The sequence below is a fragment of the Dufourea novaeangliae genome, unplaced genomic scaffold (genome assembly GCF_001272555.1).
Source record: "Dufourea novaeangliae isolate 0120121106 unplaced genomic scaffold, ASM127255v1 scaffold8, whole genome shotgun sequence".
Classification (NCBI taxonomy): Eukaryota; Metazoa; Arthropoda; class Insecta; order Hymenoptera; family Halictidae; genus Dufourea; species Dufourea novaeangliae.
The window spans coordinates 8,459,437-8,478,730 of NW_015373923.1; the positions used below are offsets into that span (position 1 = coordinate 8,459,437).

The 19,294-nt window shown below is 42.1% G+C and overlaps 1 protein-coding gene across 2 annotated transcripts in view; it reads right to left on the reverse strand.

Moving 5' to 3' along the window:
- The window catches only part of LOC107194981 (transcription factor kayak), a 50,289-nt gene extending 40,772 nt beyond the window's left edge, over positions 1-9,517 (reverse strand). Inside the window, exon 1 of one of the 2 annotated variants that reach the window (XM_015584711.1) lies at positions 9,278-9,517. In XM_015584711.1, coding sequence (XP_015440197.1) covers positions 9,278-9,409 — 132 coding nt within the window. In that variant the 5' untranslated portion in view covers positions 9,410-9,517. Of the gene's footprint in view, positions 1-2,482; positions 2,916-9,277 lie in introns of those variants that run through there. The other variant, XM_015584710.1, reaches the window with a different exon arrangement.
- Between the last annotated feature and the right edge of the window lie 9,777 nt (positions 9,518-19,294).

A 19,294-nucleotide genomic window follows, 5' to 3' on the forward strand; every position in this document is an offset into this window, starting at 1 on the left:
CCTCAGCCTGTCAGTGCAGAGGAACCCTTCGAACACTCATCAAGGATTTACTCTATATTCAGGATTAATAATGAATTTAAAAAAATACTTCATTAATCGATACAAAAACTATACATACAGACGACACAATTTTAATGTTTGTAACAATTAATATTGTAAACAACCTCAAACATTTTATATCAATATTCAATAAATATTGGATGTTAAATCAGTTTGTAACGGTGCTCGAACGATCTGAAATTTTACTCGATAAAGATTTACGAATTGCAAACACAATGACGAGAATACCTGCGCGAATAAATAATGGTCGATTGTGATAAGCGATAACGAGATCTCTCATCGTGCCGGAGAACGAGCCCCGTGTCGCGTGTTTCCTATACGAGACAAAGAAAACGGCTGTCTTTCTCGCGAGGCTAAGAGGCAGGATGACACCTCTTGCCTTATGACCCGTCCATATTACTCCCGTTAAACTTAACCCTGCCTTCGTTTAGCTAAGCCCTCTAATTGGTGGGTTAACGAGCGTTAACTCTGGGCTTCCTGTCAGATTTAACTGTTTTCCTTCAGTGTCAGCCGCTCAAAGAATCCTTCAATTTTCGTGGATGAGTGCGTTTTCTCAAGTGTTCGGGTTCAACAACACGGTGCCGTTCAAAACAATCGAGAAATTAGCTCCTCGACAATCTTGAGGGGACAAACATCGAGGATTTGAAAAACAGCGCGTAGCTTCTTTAAGCTTGTACACTTCTTAGATTGAATGGTAATTTCTACAGAATGCCTCAAGATAATTTTAAGATCCTGGATAATTCGAATAAACAAGGCACCTACAGGCTTGGACACTTTCTGTGCATTGAATGTTTTATACGTACTGCTAAAAATAAACCGAGAGCATGTAAGTATTTCGCGTATACATTTAATAATAGTCTCGAGGCTTCAGATAGTTCATCTTGGAAAGTTAAATGGGAACACTTTGTATTATATATATATACTATATAAACTAATTTTGTTAAGTATCAAAAGGATAAATATATTGATATATCTGCAAATATTGATAGAGTTGTAAACAGTTTTCTGTCGGCTGGTTTGAACAAGTGATTATCTAACTCTTAGAAATAGCATTTGAAATTATCAGAGCAGTAGATTACTATGGAATATCCGGTGTCGTCTAACAACATTGAGCAGTACTTAAAAACGAATTAACTAAATTCGAATGTAATTTGAGGCGTCTGCTGTGTACACCGAAAGAGTCAAGGCAATATTAGTCGCCAAAAGATGAGGACTACCTTCGAGACCACGTAAAACCACTTATGTAATAGCCTATAATAAACGCGGCCTTTTAAGAAGACCTTCGTGTATTCCCCGAAAGGAAAATGTGATTACGGTACAAGTACGCGATAAGAAAATGGCGTTTGACTCCAAACTTGTTTTCACGAGGAATTTTATCCTTCGATCCTTTTTCCAACGGTCCTTCGGACTTTCGTACGCCTGAATCGCATAGCGAAATTACACGGAGGATAATTAACCCTGCGAATGAATAGGGAGACAACCGCGCAGGTAAAAGGCGAGGCAGGTAAGAGCATCGAAGATTTAACACGATAACGAGGCTTCTTAGAAATTTCAAGGCACAGACGTCATCGTCGACGCAATCTCAATGACTATACAGCTCAATTGTATACTACCTCATGTAAAAACGTTTTCATTTTCGTATACTCAATTTTTAATCAACGTTTAGGTAAACAAAAATTGACCAAGTGCTCTTCTAGTAAACAATAATATTATAGTAGAAGTACAGGTTCCGATGGGGACTACGATTTTTTCTTCTGTAAGTCCCAATCAATAAGAATTAATGTTACATATTTATCATATTTGAAAAACTAACGGAAATTTTAATTCGGTTTTTAAAGGTTCACACTTTTTTTACAGAACTCGATGCTTTTTTTAATTTATGAATTTTGTACCATGATAGTAAGTAACGGAATAGTGATACTGTCAAAATTTATATAGAAATTGATTATCCCAATGAATTATTTCACTAGGTAGAAAAAAGAACTACTAATTCTAGTTCTAGTATAATACGGAAACATTACACTTTGCTATAGTAAAAATTGAGAGAATCATCAAATGAAATAGAAACAATTGTACGGGCGTGTATGACCTATCAACCTAATACTCGTGAAATGAACAGTCTCATGAGACCCAGAAATATAATGTTTACAAATGAATTCTAACTGTAACCGTCAGAACACTTCTCCCACGCGGACACCGGCTAAGTTCACGGCTAGCTCTGGTTCGAATAATATCGATCGCCTTTCGAGCGTGACACCTGGACAACCGACACACAATCGACGTCTCGTTTACATTGAATCGACAAACTGGTATGTTTCCATACAACGGACAGAGATCGCAAAAAAATTGACGCTCTAGATGGTTGACGCAACGGGTACTACGAAAACAAGAAAGAAAAAACGTTCAAAAATATTTCTCTTACCATAGCCTTCTCCTCTTTCGTCAACTGCCACGGATCGGACAGGTTAGACGCTGGTGGATACATCGAGAACATCGTGTAGCTGTGATCCTCGACAATGGTGTCGTAAAAGACTGTGCTAGGTACACGTTGCGTCATCTGTGAGCGGGTTTCGCTTTCAAAACTTCACTGGAAAAATTGCTGGTTCCCCGCGATACGGTCCGATCGACAATTTGCGGTTTTCTAACGCGAGCCGAAGAACACTCGCGACGGATAACTCGGTGTCACCCTGTTCTTGTTCACCGACGTCACGTATACACAGTTGTCCAAACGAAAAAAGTAAAAGAGAAAAAGGAAGAATGGAAATAACCTCCTCTGAATCTTCTTTCAACACTGTCACGTACGAGTCTTTACCGTACCACAGCGACACAACGTGATCAACTACTGTCGCGGCGTGCTTACGTATCCCAACTGAGCCCGCCAATGTGACTGGGAAACTATATAGAAAGACTGCCGCTCGACCCCCCACCAATCAGAGCCGAGCGGTCGCCGCGTGACGTCATCGCCATCTTGATTGCTGATTCGCGCGATAGCGCGCGGCCAATCAACGTGTCCCAGGACTGTTCGTACCGCGACGTACGCTTCCCTGGAATCGCGAAACGCACTCGGGGAACCAGATCCCCTTTTCCAGGTAAATAACGTGCGGTCGTTAACTTGCATAATTTTCGTAATGAATAAATGATCGGCGAGGTCTTCTTCTAATTAGTGGTAACCGTTTGCAATGGGGAAACGAGCTCTATAGCTTTTAACTCATCGATTTTATATGTTATTATTGTAAGAATCGAACAGACGATCTGTTAGCCCCTGACGTTTGCTGTCCTTGGTCAAAACTCCATTCTTAATTAGAACTGTTTAAAGAGTGAAGAATAACGAATGGACCTCATGAGACACGATGTCGACTGTTTTTCTAATCCAATGTTAGGTGTCACCCGTAAATACTCCACTATATTTTGTCAAATTTAACGTTTTTTTCATCATATCAGCAGCTTATACGCGTCAGTTTGAAAGAAGAAAACATGACCTTGTTAGCGTTCTAGATCGATACACTTATCTTCTAGACATTTTTCTAGATTTACTGAATTGTGAACAGTTGAGATTGCAGGCACATTATTTTTCAAATACACCGCCAAACTCATTCGTCGATGGGAAAACGTCTACATCTTCTTACCAGCATATTTTTCGCCAATGAAGAACTGATAAGAGTATTTAAAAATGCATAATTCAATTAAATCTAAGACTCGCAGATATGGCTCGAAGACGCACGAACTTTGGTCTAAACTTCAGTTATATATTCTTTTATTTATACCACTTGACAAACACTATTTTCATCATTTAATTCTAATTATACATGACTGTATAAAATAAAAATAATAGATACAGTTACATTGAAATGATTTACTAGCATTTCATATTTTTTGCCAAGCCGTAGCACTTACGAAGATAGTACATGTACAAATGGTATTCGTTAAATGCATTACACGCAGTGCTGGAAATATGTCAAGGAAATTAGTCAAGGGGGAATTGGCCCGGTAGAGGCTCAAGGCTCGACTCTTCCAATCGCAATTTCTTCTTGGTTTACGGTATCTTCGGCATAACGACATCGTATTAAATTTCGAATGCCCGACGGCGCGTGGCCTGCGTTGCGTGTGCTCGTATGCAGATGCAAGCAGAAATGAGTATACGAAAATAGAAATAAAAAAAAAACATTTATAGCGACGTTGAGTGGCTATCGTTGCTGGCGATCGTCTGTCGCGGGAGCCATCGAGCGCGCGCGCGCGCGAAACTCTCACTATTTCGGTGCGGGGAATTCCCTCGTGCATGCACAAGCTCTTTGTTCTTGTTTCGATATGTTCTGTCGTGCACGTGCAACGAACTCCGCCAGTGCTCGGTGCAACGTACGTGTGAACGCACTTTTTGCAAGAATAAAAGAAATCCTGGTACGATCGTTATTGTTATGCGCATCGAACATCGACGGTCGTTAATATTGCGCGGGGGGGAGGGGGGGAAATCAACACGCCAAAGTTCCATATTTGCCTATTTCGCAAATGTTTCTAAAATAACCAAGTAATTTATATTAACCGCATTATCATGAATTATCAAACAACTCCAAATCACCGAGACCGGATCGAAAAGGTAATTTTTTAATGTTATTTTTATTTCCCCCACTTTTCCAATTAAACGCATTGTTTGTCTTTGTTACGAGCAGGTAAGCCCAATAAAACCATCGTCAGCGCAAGCCACGCGGAACAGACAGCTACGACCACCCGAGGGAAAAACTATCATTTACGACCTTGTTTTGCTCAACCGAGGAACAATACCCACGATGGTCCGAAATGGAACGGAGAAAACCCTTCGCTGGACAAAGGGCGAGAGTGAATATAATCTGCGTCTTAAGATCCCGTGAGAAAAGCGATCTAGACAGATTTACGAGCTTGTTTTGGTAGAAAGTCTCGTGAAAGAGAGAAAGAGACACGCCAATGTCAACAGAGTGTGATTCATACGCTCCGCTTCCCCGCTCGGCGCCGGTAAATAAAAACCCCTGCAACTTCTTTCAACTATCGCACGATTGTATAGAGAAAACCAATTTTTTGTATGGTGCACCGTAAACTGTTTGTACGCAGACGTGTAAGTATAATTTCGTTGGAATTTCGGTCCAATTATCTCAGGTAGGAGCGTTACCTCCGGTGGATTACTTTTTAATTACCGCTCGATAGCCATCGCTTATGGAATACGAGACCGAACGCGTCCACTCGTTAATTGCCGGGACGATGCTAGACATACGTAACACTGCGAAAAACACCCCGAAAAGCCAAATGGCTTTCCAAATGGAAGCGCAGGTAGACGGGGAATGGTTAATGAATTGTCCGGTCACGTAGCGAGAAAACAGTCGCGAGGACCATCGAGGAAACACAAAAGGAGCAGGAAATCGAGGATCGTGTGGGCCGCGAAAGGATCGGCGAGAACTTTTGTTCCTGCGTCGACAAAGACACGTCTTTTTAATAGGTACACGGACCGATGATGCTAGCGGGGTCAATTGAATGTTTGTGGGTAAACCAAAAGTCGCGGCTTACGCGCGCGGAATAACAATGGCCGTCGAAAATCGTCGCGAGAGAAAGGCGGAAACCTTGATCGGCCTTTCTACGGAGAGAACTGCGGTTAACCATCGGGGACGTGGTAACTTTGAATATTCAGGATGAACCCCGGGGAATAAGTAATAAGACGGAGCAGGCGTGAATCAGTCGGTTCCTCTTTTGTGCGCCGAAGGATCGACGTTAAGTACTCTTACTCTCGGCCACGGACAAAACACGACCGAAGAGTATAATACCGAGAATAAAGCAGGACACAATAGACCCAGGAAGGAGGAGGAACGAGATTACGGCTCCGTGACTTTCCTGTTGATCGGGCGCTTACGATTGTCATGATGCGTTTACTAGTAGGGAACCTGTTTTTGTGTTTTTTACTTCTGAGCTCCAAGAGACACGAAAAATTGAAAATATTGAAAGACGTAAGAAGGAAGAGCGCTTTTTTTCCTCTAGGTGTGGTCCGAGTGAATGAACACCAGGTTCATGGAAAGCAATACGGGGAATGCTCTCCACGTCTCCACCCAGGGTCATTAAATGAAGTCCGACCCCCACCGCTATGTCCCCTTTATCGCTCGCTCCAAAATACAGACGTAGTAGATACACTGACGTGCAACTCGGATTCCGTTAGGGAAAAAAGTGGCGTAGGCAAGGGGCCTCCTACCGCTTGATAAATTTATCTGAAATACTAAAATAAATGTTAAAGCTAAATGTTAATTTGGTATAAATTTCAACAATTCCTGATACCAAATAGAGGCCCTTCGCCTAGGCCATTTTCTCCCCTAGTGGACGCCGAGTTTGCACGGCAGTATACTTAGAGGGTGCTTTAAATTTTCACCAGTAAAATATACCAATTCTGTTCCATGGACACCGATTACAAACTGAGGTCTGTAAAAGTCTTATTCAAGGGAGAGAGGACACTCTTCTCCCTGTACCCGATATTCAAATACGGCCGCCGCCCACATTTTCAATCCGAAGAACAAAGACCGCAGACTACTTTCTCGGAACTCTTTTCGCGCTAATATGTCTGCTGTCGCCTACTCCAGCCCCGCTTCCGTGGCCAGCGGTTCTTTGTCCTTAATATTTGCATTTTATCGGTCGATTTCTTCGCCCGAACCCTACCACTAATGGCGACGAAGATAATTAGGTGACAACAGCTGGCTCGGCCGGCTATCTGTTCGTAACATTAATGCTGCGCAGTACACAGCACGATCTATGGTTCCGCGCGCGACAGACACGTGTGCTTGCTTTCCCCCGATCTTTGTGTGTATATGTGTATGTGTGTCTGTGTGTGTGGCGAGGTCCGCGCACACGTGTCTCTGCGTCGGTGTGTACGCGCGTGTTTTTAAATGACCGCGCTCTGTCACGAGGCGACCGTGTACGGGTTCTCTATAAAACAGCTGTTGGGGACAGCAGAAGCCATGCCAGTCGAATTGCTAGATCAATACCATCACCACAGAATATCTACGTGGGGCGCAAGGGAAGGCTAGTCGATGGGGGTGCGCGTTGAACCCTCCCATGGCATTCTGTGTATAGTGCCTAAGAATTTTACTCTTCGTTATGCTAGACTGTGCAGTATTTGTACAGTCGAAGTTCCTGTTTTGCGTATATGTTGATTCGAATATGTACCATATTGTTAGTATTTCCACGTTTTTTATTGAAAGACGACGTGATAATAGAATTTTGCTAACGGGAAAATATAATAAACAGCATAATTAAAAGTACATCAGAAGTAAATTGTTTAAATAAATAGTAGGAATTCGTGGAGCCTATATCGGCTGGGACAGCATTACAAGCATAGATGTTTTACACTTGGAATGTACAGAACCTAATTATTAGTTGTTATATGATCAGGTCGAAAAAAGACATGAAGCTTGTGCTATAAATCATCCTGACCCAATAAGGCTAAAATGTTTATAAAAAAAATAGACTCTGACCAGACATCCTTAACATTTAACAATATTTTTTACTGTTCGACTTTTGCTGATTCACATAGCCTCATTTTTCTTGTCAGTGAAAATATATGACTGATTTTTATACATGCGAAATGACGCAAGGAAAAAGAAAAATGGAAGTTAACATAATTTTAACGGTTGTCACTATAAAGTCAATCGACGTCACTGCATACAGGCTGTGTAATGAGAACCTGTTCTCATCATATTTTTAAAACTGTACCCGATATTTTTCTTGCAAAGTCAAACGAACGCTATCATCGTCGTTGTAGTTTCGCAAAAATATCAATGCAAATGCATTGTAACGGTTCTTTGGTGTCGTGAACGATCATTGATCTGTGGAGATCAGTGAATGGACGTAAGACCGCGTTTCATTGGTCAACTCCATAGTAACTCGGAAGTTTATTGGCAACACTTACGCATACAGTGTGCGCCTTAAATGGATACCTAGCTGGTTGGGATCAGAATGAAAGTTGTTTATCCGAGTGTGCAGAGTTTATACAGTAAGCAAGATTGTCATTAATGTATGAGGATCCTGTATTTTCACGTGTTGTCAAATATAGGTACTTGGAATCTTTTGTACTCCAATCAAATTGGGACTTGTTGCAACTTATTTTAATTCAACAAACCGTAGCGTTTACGTATTATAATTTTTAGTTACTAATTGTCCAGGATAAAGATTAAGTAGAAATGACTGAAGCTGGTATTTTATAATTATGACATAAAGGTAATAGAAAGAACTTTAACATATTTCAAATGATTATTTCTTTTCTACCGATAGTCTATTTGGATTCGTGAGCCAGCACTCCCGATCATGAATATCGAAAACCATGTTTTTACGACGAACAGTTTACAGCGATGACGCGATACGATTTATAAATTTAGATCTCGGAGCGTGTACCATCCGCGAATGACGGAATGATCGCAGTCCCCACTCGGTTGTCAACTACGCTCGCGTTAATTGTAAATTATCACTGAGCAAAGATGCACTACGAATTCGCCCAGTCACATCTGACTTAAGATAAAATCGAACCGTGCAAACTTGTGGAATGTTGAAATACAAAAAAAGCGTCTTATAATTTCTGAGCTTTTTAGCGAACGGACTTCTTCGAAGAAAGGAAGCCTTTATCGTAATGTACTCGGTAACCGTCCTCCGTACCTTCCGTAAACTTCGATAGAGCACACTTTTGGTTCTACCTGGAAATTCTAAATCGATTTTCTTCTCAGTATTTCTCGAATCCAACGCCAACAACTGCATCTATTAGATATACCAATAAGTAATCACTCAATATTTTAAAATAAATTATCGCAATAATTTATATTTCTGAACATAATTCCTGTACTTTTCTCTTTTCAGAAATGACGAACGATGTACGAGTATAAACAATTTATTTCTGAAAAAATAAATATCAAATTTGACAAATACTTATCCGTATACCGAATATCTCAATAAAATGCTTAATCGTCCGAGAAAACCTGATTACATAACACGTCTCAAAAGATGCTTTTTCCATTCGCAACCATACACATCGCCGGACGAATATTTTTACGAAATACAAATACGCGTTCGATCACGTGAACGTTGTTTATCAAGCACGTACGTACACAAACATATATACACGCGTCATCGTTGCATAACTTTCCATATTTGCGAGATAGGGGATCTATCATTTCGTTACGATGGAGTTTCCGTGGAAAGTGTAGGATACAGCTCGCGGTGTACTTACGTTGCCGTGTTGTATGGACAAATGCGCGATGCTGGAGAGAATATCATGGCTGACGCGGGAGCTCTGTGACGTGCCGCTGTCGCTGGACACGCTCGAGCTGTCGTACAGCCCGTCGGACACGTCCATCTTCATGTTTACGTCGTCGACGAAGCCAGACGGGATCTGTCTGGCGTTTTTTTCTTCGCGCGCGAAAGGAAAAGTCGACGGCCTGTCCCAAGCGTACGTTTTATAACCTCTTTTTTTCAAGAGTCCACCCGATACGGGCGAGGAGACGATCCGACGATCCTCTTTTACGGGGAACTCGAAGGCAGTACACACGGATCACAGGTTCCTTTGACCGAAACTGTGTGAAACTGCGCCCGATGACTCATACCGTGGGGGAATACCTCGAGGTTCGCGCACGTTCGGTCCTCGGCTCAACGATCTGCTCCGACTCTCTCTCTGCCTGTCGAGTCTCCACGAACGCGTATGACGTCACTGGCTATTCCCAGGCGACCAATCGCTGTCCTCGCCGCGCGATGCTTGGGCCAGGGACGACACAGGCTGCGATATCAATGGGTGCTACAAGTGGAGGACAAATGTTTTCGAGTAAATCAATTTTGTTGCGGTATTTAAGACAAGGAATGCCATTGATGTGCAATTACTTTAGCATCCGCTCTAATAATCTTTCCAGGAAAGTAGAAACAAGTTATACACAAGCCAACAAATCTATTTACAATTATATTGATATTCTTGAATAATTGCAGTTCCCCGACCATATTTTATAGCGGGGATGTGTTGTTGATATAAATACCGAGTCAGAAAACTATATTGTAATGTTAGGATAGGTCTGAGAGGAATTTATTTGAAATTTTAAGTAACATTAATAATTATTTCGTAATTCATATATTTCCTTTCGTTGGTTAATTAAATAAATTCGCCTGAAACATTTACAGTGATAAAGTTGTTGCGTACAATAGTGGCACAGAGTCTATGACCCCTAGTAGGTGTGAATATGCAGTCTATTGTATAATCTGTATTTCATTACTTCATGTTCTTAGAGGTATACAGTCTCGTCCAGAAGTATCCGGACACCTGTTATAAAAATGTGGTTTTACAGACATTACGTATTTTGTATTACGTTCAGTATATTATCATTCCACTGACTTATTCAGCTGTAATATTTTGAAATAAAGATATTCTACAGCATTTACAATGTTTTAGTGGTTCACAAGTTTGGATTGATCAAGGTTAAGTGTCCCACTACTTATGGATGAGAGTGTATATAGACTTATTTTATCAATCGCATCAATCAAAGCCAATTAAGAGTTTACATGTATTTACGCCATTTGATGGTTCTATAAGAATCGCATGTATCGCTCGAAGATTCTCTAACGTACACTCTAAGTATCTTGTTTGTGGATGCTATGGTAGCATCTATTATCTCCACAATGTTCATGCCCGCCCACTTACATTTCAAGTGGCTTTTTACATTCAAGTCCTAAATGCTAAGGATCGATCTCAATCGAGCATTTCTTGCAGGGGGTCAGTGACGGTGATTGTTTTGTAACTACACTTCAACGGGGTACTGGCTGCGCGAGGCTGTTACAAAGTCACCTCCTGTCCCGTTTTTATCGGTGATACGTGCGACTTATGTTGCGTAATCGATAGTGCCATTGGAGCGGAACTTCCTGTACGGCCAGAGCGGTACTCGGTGCCAGAATCCGCGGGAACACGCGTTCCGTGGCTGCTGCTATTGCAGAGCAGTGGGTCGGCAGTGGCGTCGCTTGACGACGAAAATTTCAAATGAGCGCCCGCGCTGCGTTTCCAAGAATCGTCGGTGAGTCATGCGGCAGGTCGGGTGGGCGGTGAACGGGGTAGCCGGAACATATCGAACAAGACGCGTGACTCACCAATCTGATATGTCGGATATTCGCGCCTTAACCTGCTCCCTCCGGATGGCTAGACGTTCCTCGACCTGCCGTTTCCTTCACTATGAAGTTCACAGGTGCCCGTAAGTATAGCGAGCAAGATACACCGAGGAAGCTGGCTTGCCAGTCACGCTGTATATACCTTCGTCATTCCTCTATGCACACTTAACCGTGATCTAGGCCAGACGACGTTGATACGACCCGAAAGACGGTTGATTTCTTTTGTCTACATCGGGACATCTGTTGCGAGAGATAGGACTCTTGTGATTATTTCCAAGAGATAACGTCATCTGGTCTGGAACTTTTAAAGGATTGATAGTTTTTTCGGTATACATATGTATATTGCTATGAAATACAGTAGGACTCGTATTTATCAGAACATGTCGGTTTCGGATAACAAGATGCTTCTGATAATAACAGTTAACAAAGTCTACCTATCTTCTACCATTATTTATTTATTCGGACAATGATTGCTAACCGTTTGTTCGATATGTTTTTAATCTACAAACTATTATCGTTAAGAATCATGGTTTATTGTGTAGTATGCTGCTGATTCTAGCAGTTGGTATGTATTTGTTGAGGTAATACTAAAGTACGTCATCGATCGAGACAGTTTCAACTCGACCTCCCGACACATACTCTTCCGAGGATACTTGAATCTTGTCATCTATTCAACATCCTTCGCTCGAGCAAGCGATATCTCGGTAATTAGGATTGTGTCCGTTGCTAATCGGCCGTTTCGATCGTTATTTTTAGCATGGATCTATCCCACGAGCACACCATTATGCCGCGAAGATATGTCTCATTATGGGCATGAAGCGCATGGGGCTGACATTCACCTGCTTAGCTTCACACCGTGATGAAATTCGAATAGACAGCCGGTCGTCGTCCTTGAGCTAACTTCTGCCTATAGCCAAGGCCTCTCCGTGCTTAGCGGCCACATTTGAACGTTACCCGATTGGAAAAATTACGACGCCATGGAATGTCATTGCCGTTTCGTGAATCGGTGCCGCGACGACGGGGCTCACATGCTGCGGCTCGGATAATACACGGCTGTTCGTTGTTTCGCTTGTATCGCGGCGCTGATCCTCGAGAGGAGAATCTAGGTTAAGCCTTGTTCACGGTTGATTTTCGAGGCTAACCAATCCGCGCGTCGATCTTCCCAGCAAAAAGAAAAAGAGAAACAAGGAGAGGAGCGCATCCGTGGCGTTGGATATCGAAGCAACGCAGCCCATTACATCGGTATGTGCGCATTTAGAAATCGAAATCACGATGTTTTATTGACGCAAACCGCTTTAGCTTCCTTCCTTATCTTATCTACGGTGTAATACGGATAAAAAGGACAGTTATTTTCATACTTACTAATAATAACGATTACGAGCGAGCAATCTAGAGCGCATCGTTAAATAGTCTTCTTTTGCCCTTCTCTCTACAACACGAATTGATTGTGTATAATTGTATACTTTATTTATCGCTTGTCTCTTTCATTAATCACTCCTAGCCTGACCATATACGGCGAGCGGTCGCACATCCCGACGAGGTAATGATAAGTAATCAACGGACTACAATCATTTCGACGATCTGGCCAACCAGTCGGAAGGATTATCTACCTTTATCGTTTGTAACGGAACTCCAATATTGGGTATCGAGTTTGGTTGCGTGTGCCTCGCCATCTTGGACAATCCTGATTATACAGTCTGTAACATAAGAGCGTGGACGCGATGTTTTCGAAAGTTGATACCTAATGAAGAGCGGACTGTGATTCTGTTTTCCAGAAAGCATGTGGAAATGGGCTGGCGTGGACTCGTGAAAATGTCCATCGTGATTGGAGTGGATGTACTTTCCATTCGCCGGACGCAAATCCACTAGAAAACGTTTGGGTTATTATAAAGAATAAACTTCGAGGAAAAGTATCTTGATTAGGAAATTCTCGTATATCGAATTCGAAAAATGTAGGATCACTACCTGTCTCGTAGGCCGAAAAGTTGGTTCCAAACATACCGAGACATTTTCAAGGTATAATCACTAATATACATACACACGCGTATCAGTTTTTTAAATGTACTTTCGATTTATATGAAACGTTCCGCAAAACGTGATCATTTTTGCAGAGATATTGCGGCCACGCTCTTGCGTTACAGACTACAGTAAATCTTCGATGAGTGTTCGAAGGGTTCTCGGCATTGACAAGAAGAGGTCCCCAGGTGTAATGCTTATTTTTTAACGAGGTTTAGAGGTGATAGAGTTTGGGATTCCGAAGCCAATAGTATTTGTTTCAGTGGCATACATTTCAAACACTTATCGAAGGTTTGCTGTATATGTGCTCTACACGTGCCCTTTCTCCGATGTCCAGAGTACGCGAGATAACGTCACGTGGCCGCTGACATCGCAGTTATTTCCTGAAACAAAGACGGAAACGCTGTAACTGTGAAATGCCGCGAAACGATTTGCGAATAATACCGAGCGTGAAAGAAAAAAACTGGGAATCAACCGTGGACTCTGCACTCTCTCTTTCTCTCGCTCTGACGGCGGCGCAGCTGCGCGCGAACGGACAAGAGCAAGTTTAACGACGCAGCCGTGGAACTAGCGCGAAATGAGTCAACACCCGCTCCCGTTGCCTCTTGCAAAACGCACGTGCGTCCGTTGTGCGGTTCGCGAACGGATCAGGAGATAAAACGTGCTCGATCCGATGGATAGACATCGTGCGCCCTATAGACACGTTGTTATTAAATTCGGTACGGCTGGCCGCCGGAAAAGAGCACGATCGTATGCGAGTTTCGTGCCGCATGTACGTGAGCTCAATGTCAATCAATCTGATTTTCATACCCACAACTATAATGTCTATAATATGTATGCAGTCGAACGAAATCAGGCTTGAACGAGAATAAATAACCGAGCTCCGATAGTCGATTTCGAACATTTTCAACGAGTTCATGTGTATTTACACCACCGACCACGTGTACCGAGGAACATTTGAGAATCATGCTATCGGGTTTTGCTATTTTCCTTGGTTATTTATACAATTCCCACTCGAAAGAATGTCATCATCGGTGCAGCGGAATCCTCGGTTGGTTCTGCTGTACAGGAAATCGATGTTCAAGATTTATTCTAGAAGCAGAGTTTCGTATTTGTCCCGTTTTGTACTCGCCAAGGCTGGCGAGGCTAGGAAGCAAGGCGATGCAACACCTGATTGAAAAACGGAACAAAGGCATTGTTTCTGCCTGAGAGAATGATTTTCTTTGGAAGCGTCGACAGGAATGTAAATTGTCAAGGTCGTTACGATTGCATTAATTCCGTCTGGAAAGCGCGGACGATCGGCCGAGACGGAACGATTTCGATGGATAATAAATACAACGATATTGCAATGGTTAATTGTCCCGTTGCGGTAATTATCGTGTAAAACGGTGAATTTAAAACGAAACGATTTGTTAGGTCACGAACAATGGTTTTTCAAATAAAGAACGGACGTGCTCGCGGTCGGCTGCGTCGTGGGCAACCTCTGCGTGGGCGGGAGCAGCCGGGCGCCAGGACGGAATTATAAATTTTGAGGTGGCAAGTTTAAATTTCGTTAATCCCCTCCCCGTTTGTTATTCAGACACGAGACGAGGGTATGGAAACAATGCGTGTGGTTTATGCTCACGGTTCTGCGCTATGTCTAGCCCTTTCAAACTATTGTATGTAAAATAGCGGTTCCCAGCAATCATATTTCCATCTCTATAGCGTGTTCTTTTCGCGCCAGAAAACATTTTCACGAAGGTAGAAACGTTGCATTAAATTCATACCTTGTTTTGTAACTGAAACATTACTGTAACATTGAATATTACATTTCGAACCTGTATGGTCATATAAGTGGAATTAAAGATGAATGTAACATTACACTGTACACTGATTCTTCGGTACATATTACGTTTGTATGGACTGATTTATCAGAGATCGCTACAAAATGAAATAAAATGAAGAGGAAACATTACTGTAACATTGAATATTACATTTCGAACCTGTATGGTCATACAAGTGGAATTAAAGATGAATGTAAGTACACTGATTCTTAGGTACATATTACGTTTGTATGGACTGATTTATCAGAGATCGCTACAAAATGAAATAAAATGAAGATTTATGAACTGGCCCATTAAAGGTTTCATCGGGTTTCGTGTAGAGTAAACTGTTTATTGTATCGAGCTCTGAAGAATCGTGCATGTTATGCATCCGTAAAGTACGCAGTCCACCAATAAACGTTTACCGATATTTACGTGTGATGAATAACTGAGGCAAAAGTCGCCATTCGTGTGTCACGTTTCCGATGTAAGAAAATCGTCGAGTGTTTTTCTTTTTTTTTTAATCGTGTAAAAAGACTCCAGATCGTATTATATGTTGCGATTATCGCTACAATTAGTCATGTCGCTATCAGGAATGAGTAAGATTTAAGCATGCAGGAAATGTTTCGGTAGACCGTAGCCTTTGTGTGTGCTTAGTCCTGCGAGATACTGAACGCTTAAATGCCACGCGATAAGGAGCAGCTTAACGCTCTCGCGTTACATTGTGATTTCGATTTTTCCATAGCGGGTTAAAAGGCCAGATAACTGGAAAATTTAAAAAACAAAAGAAATAGATCGGCATAATCGGCCTGACTTTGATCCCCTTGCTTGCGTATGCGTTTAATCAATAATACGCTCGATTCTCTATCGATAATTGTAAACAGTTCTCTTCTATTCGCAAGGGGAACAAAAAATGCGACCTTTCGTGTTTCTTTCTGCGGCAATCAGCATTAGTCTTTTCAAGACAATCAATTACACGTTTCCGAAGAACATGAGTCGACGTTGTTCTTCCCATTACAATGGATATTGAGGGAGTGTATTGTTATAGATAAACCGCTGGAACGATTTGTACCTCGTAAAAAAGAGATTCTTTTTATCGTGAAACGAGGGACGAAAGTATTAGTGGTAGTAAGATTGCTGTACACATAGGAGGATTTTAGAATTGTTATGAATGTATTATGTTATCTATTTTTATTGTCCCTTTTAAATTTCCTCGAATACTTCTATCTCGCATTGTCAATAGACAGTAGATTCTCTATTGATTAACTTTTACACAAAAATTAAAGTTAGGAAAAGTGGTGCGTTTATTAAGTTATGAAAAAATCAACTTCACTGCTCTTTGTGAAAGTTTCCTTTCATTATGTTCCATGGTGCTTTATGCATCTAAAAATACATCGATGACACGATAAAAAGACATTCCGTTTAAAAATGACGGAAAAGTATCGTATTTTTACGACATTATAATTAGTCTTCGAATTGGAGATTATCTAAGTTAAAAGTTATTTAAACAAACAAATTGAATGAAAAGCGCTCCAACTTTATTATTTCGGGGGTTTAATAAGATTTTAATTTTTATTATTTCAAAGATATAAACTATTCCAACAAAAAATAGCACAGTTAATTTCAACAAAAATGAAAGAACAGAACATTTTACTTACCTTATTTCTTCATCTTACCGTTTTTCTTTACATATTTAAAATTCTTTATTTTGCTAAAGCTTTTGCCCATCTCTGATAAATACAACATGCGCTATCTAGACAACAAATGCTGAAAATTTATCGTCAATGTATCCTCCCTAGGTATCACAGAGCTCCTCCTTACCGACGCAAATTCGTCTGCATGAAGTGCACTCCATTTTCTATCGTCTGTATTCCAGATGGCGGCACAGTTACTTCGCGAGCGGCTCCGATCGGCCGAGACGCTCGTCAACAATCGATGACAGTCCAGGCCGGGAGTTCTGGTGTGTTCGTAATCGTATTTTCGCCGGAAAAGCTAGTTTTCTGCGTTCCGCGTATCGTGGCATCGTTACGCGTTGACGGTTCTCGTGTTTTTTCTCACGATTACACACGCGGTGTAGCGCGTCCACCGCCCAGTAAATCGATTCTCTCGCAATCGTTCGTTCTATGGGACGTAAGCCCCGCAAGTAGAAGCAAGACAGCAGCGGGACACGGTTAGCCCGACGAAACAATCGGCGTCGCGCACGCGGCACGTTCCTGTCACTTTTTTTTCTCCTCCGATTCGTAGTGTCCTAGTATTCGCGACGAGCTGGCTGCTCTATGTCGTCGTGTGCACCGTCTAATCTCGCCTCGTGATCGTCGTGGCGTTATTTCGCGTTACACGGTGCCAGAATCCGCCGTTCCGGTAACACTAGTCGTTCCCACTATCGGAGGACCCAGGTGGAGCACGCATCAGCTGCACGGCCTAACCGAGAGAGCGGTTACGAGTGAGCGACAACGCGTTGGTCTCTAGGAACACCGTCCTCCGGATGGCGGATCACGGAAAAATGTAAGTGGCCAAACAACTTCTAATTCATCCGTACGATCGATCCCTCGACCTGTCTTAGATTGGAAGCACTCGACTCGTCTCTCTCTCTTACGATTCGAACGTGCCGTTCTAAGACATGGTTAATTATGCGCCGATCCCTGTTAGGTAGGTTAAATGTTAGGTTGTAAGACGTTCAATAATTATGCATGGTGTATGCAATATACGCCTTGGCAATACACACTTCGTCGAGGAGACAGTGAATGAAGTTAATTGAAACATAAAGAGGATTAATTGTAGTCCGAGCACAGCAGCTCGCTTAACTCCCTACGTCACCGTTACATCATTGGAGGAGCTTGACGCTTACAGTACGTCACTAATGTGCACGTACGTGTAACTTGTCATTATTTATATCTTCGAAGTTATCGGATCGTCTACACCTAATGTTTCTCGAATGGCAAAAAAGGCATGACATTTTCCCGAAAAGAAGTATCAAGGCCTGACGGAGACAAGCTAGATGCTATCCCTCGTTAGTCCCCCCTATCTCGACGTATCAAAGAATAAGCGAAGCAGGAAATTCCAAGGTAATCTCGAACGTCCCCTTGAAGTCGTCTCAACCTTGCACTTGGAATCTATGTCATTCTTTTTTACTTTCGTTCTCGTCGACATTCCGGGACGGTAACTGTCTCCTCTGCGATCAGTGTTTTCCACACTGTCTCGCCCCACGTTTAACAGTTCTGCGCGGAACGAGGCGACCTTGCCAGGTGTTTTAAAGATTCTCTCGCTTTGACTGGCAAATGAGGACCCCTTGCCCACGGACGAGTACCCTGTCGGCGTTCTATACCTCGCGACTCTCGACGAAAACCTGGCTTTTGATCGTTCTTTTCGAGATATTGCCTGTCCCTCCTCCATGTAACGCGGAAATTACACGGTCAGTTCCGTGTGTCTACGGCTAACGACGTCACTCGTTACATGTCCAATGACTATTCGAACAATTAGACCACGGTGCACTTTGAATAACATCGAGGATACTCCGAAACGAAATATACATAATGATATTTAGATTTATAGTTCGAATTCAATTCCTTTGTACATAATTTAATTATTATTGTCAAGTTGTTCGAAAGCTTTAACGTTTAATTCTGTTGTAACGAGGTATCGTGAACGGAAGCTCGGAGCACCTGGGGAGGTGGACGCGACGACTTCCTGAATATTCAAATTGGATATTCCTAACTCTATTTATGACTCGTCGAGGAAGAACCGTTGGAGAAAGACTTAGTTGATAATGTTCGCGTGGAATGATTTCGTTGGTGTCAATGACAGAATATAAGAACGGAAAACAATGATATGTGTGAGATAACACACAAGTACTAATTCTATAGTCCCTTATTCAAAAAATATATGCACGTTATATTTCGACGTGTAAAAAATCTTTATGAAATTATTTTCAGAAACTGGAATGTTCGTCCGTTTACTCTACCAGAGGGTTTATTAGATTGTGAATACATAAAACAAAAAGTACGTCAGGTTTTAATCAATTTTATATCAATTTTTATCCTATAAAACCATAAAATTCGCGGTTTGCCTCGATAATAAAATTTGATCGGACGATTCGTGGACACCGCGTACATGCGGTAAGTGACAGTGCAGCGTTGGTTATACATCGACACACAAAGGTGGCATCTCTGACCCGCGATGAAGGTGAATTACGGCATCGCGCGCGATTAACGGTCACCGACGGTTTCTCGTGATACGTGCCGGCTCGTAAATTCACGCAGGGACAACGTACATGTACGAAGAGCCCAGGG